Genomic DNA, 1577 nt, shown 5'->3' on the forward strand with positions numbered 1-1577 from the left:
TAGCCTAACCTCCATTTATTTGTATTGCTGCTAGGCTGACAGAGGCTCGTTGAAATTTTTTGTCACAATTTACCCTTGATTTTTTTCTCTTAGAAACAATATCTCGCGAACAAGTGTTCCTATGCAAGTGGAATTAATGCATCAAGAAGCCTAATGTTTCCTCTTAATAATTCTGTTTTCTATTGTATAGATAATTTTACTATGTTCATGTTATGGCTCTTTTAAAACCATAAAATGTATTTTTTGTCATTATAATCCCTTTTTTGAAAACAAGCTAGAGTAAGATACAAGATCTTTATAATCATATGAAAGAGCTTTCATTTGCATATGGAATGATACTAGTTAGAGTTAGAATCTATGAAGCATGAGTTTGTTACAACAGAAAAAGGGCGAAAAATGAAAAAATTTTGTTGTACCTATAACTCGTTGCAAAATAGCGTTGTAGAAGTAAAAACCTTGCTGCAGGTAGTCCTAAACTTTCTATATGGAACGGTAGATATATCATAAGTAAGCGTCCTCTTGGATCTCCATAAATATTCTTCGAAGTCCTTGCAGCACAGCCTCACTAATGGAGGAGATGGGAAATCAACCAGGTATTGGGCCGGTAACCAATAGCAACATCAACTAGCCTACGCCCCCGTTTCCAATCCCTTTCATTTACTCTATTATCTATGATGCATCATAGATATTAGAGTAAATGAAAGGGATTGGAAACTTCCGCATGGGCGTAGCAATAATCCCATTTGATTGTATTGTTTTAATAAATTTGATTTATATCTATGGATGCATCATGCCCGCGAATTCCTAGCGTTCCATTGCTTATCAGAAATTCAGAATGCGAGAGATCCTCACCTTAAATTGCAGTATAGAATCTAATTTTGATTAGGTTACTAATAGTAGTGGCTGTCACTTTAATATCCAAGCACTTCATATAAAATTTAATAATAATTAATTTAGCAAAGCCCTTACTGATAAGAATGTACGTACAATTGGGCATGCCCTGACTACGAGATGCAGTCAGGAGGGGAACGTCTCAATGTTTTCAGTACATTCTTTCTAGTAATAATAATGTTAATAAAATAATAATTAGAGTGCATTAATAGTATGTTCAAAGTGATTACTCAATAAAGTTGATATCTTATCTTCAAAACCAGCCAACAGGAGTGAAGTATGATCACCACTCCTCCTATTACTACTCTCACTGTATGAGGAGACACTTTTAGAATAAGAACAACCATCACTAGTGGACACACCTACTCCATCTGAACTAGACATGCCCCCTTCTGTAATAGACACACCTCCTTCTGTGATGGACACGCCTCCTTCTGTGATGGATACGCCCCCAGTAGTTGTTGTCTCGCTGATTGTTCTACTGATATTGTTTGAATTAGCTTGTGAAGTTGCTTCCATTAGCAGTTCCTCTAAATGAAGTACTCTATCTTCACTTGTTAGTAATAGACCCTCACTATGGGGCAATGACATCATGTGACATCATCGTAATGACATCATGTGACATCATCACTCACTTTAGTTTCAGTTTCTGTTTGCATTTGTCTAATTCTTTCTCTCGTTTATTC

General features: G+C 36.0%; 1 protein-coding gene across 1 annotated transcript in view; it reads right to left on the reverse strand.

Moving 5' to 3' along the window:
* Positions 1 to 1065: 1065 nt before the first annotated feature.
* Positions 1066 to 1577, reverse strand: part of LOC109586998 (coiled-coil domain-containing protein 150-like) — a 10440-nt gene continuing 9928 nt past the window's right edge. Inside the window, exon 12 of the mRNA XM_020003222.1 lies at positions 1066 to 1465. Within this exon, the coding sequence (XP_019858781.1) occupies positions 1087 to 1465 (379 nt within the window). The 3' untranslated portion in view covers positions 1066 to 1086. The remainder of the gene's footprint in view (positions 1466 to 1577) is intronic.

This window comes from Amphimedon queenslandica, unplaced genomic scaffold (genome assembly GCF_000090795.2).
Source record: "Amphimedon queenslandica unplaced genomic scaffold, v1.1 AMPQUscaffold_12719, whole genome shotgun sequence".
NCBI lineage: Eukaryota > Metazoa > Porifera > Demospongiae > Haplosclerida > Niphatidae > Amphimedon > Amphimedon queenslandica.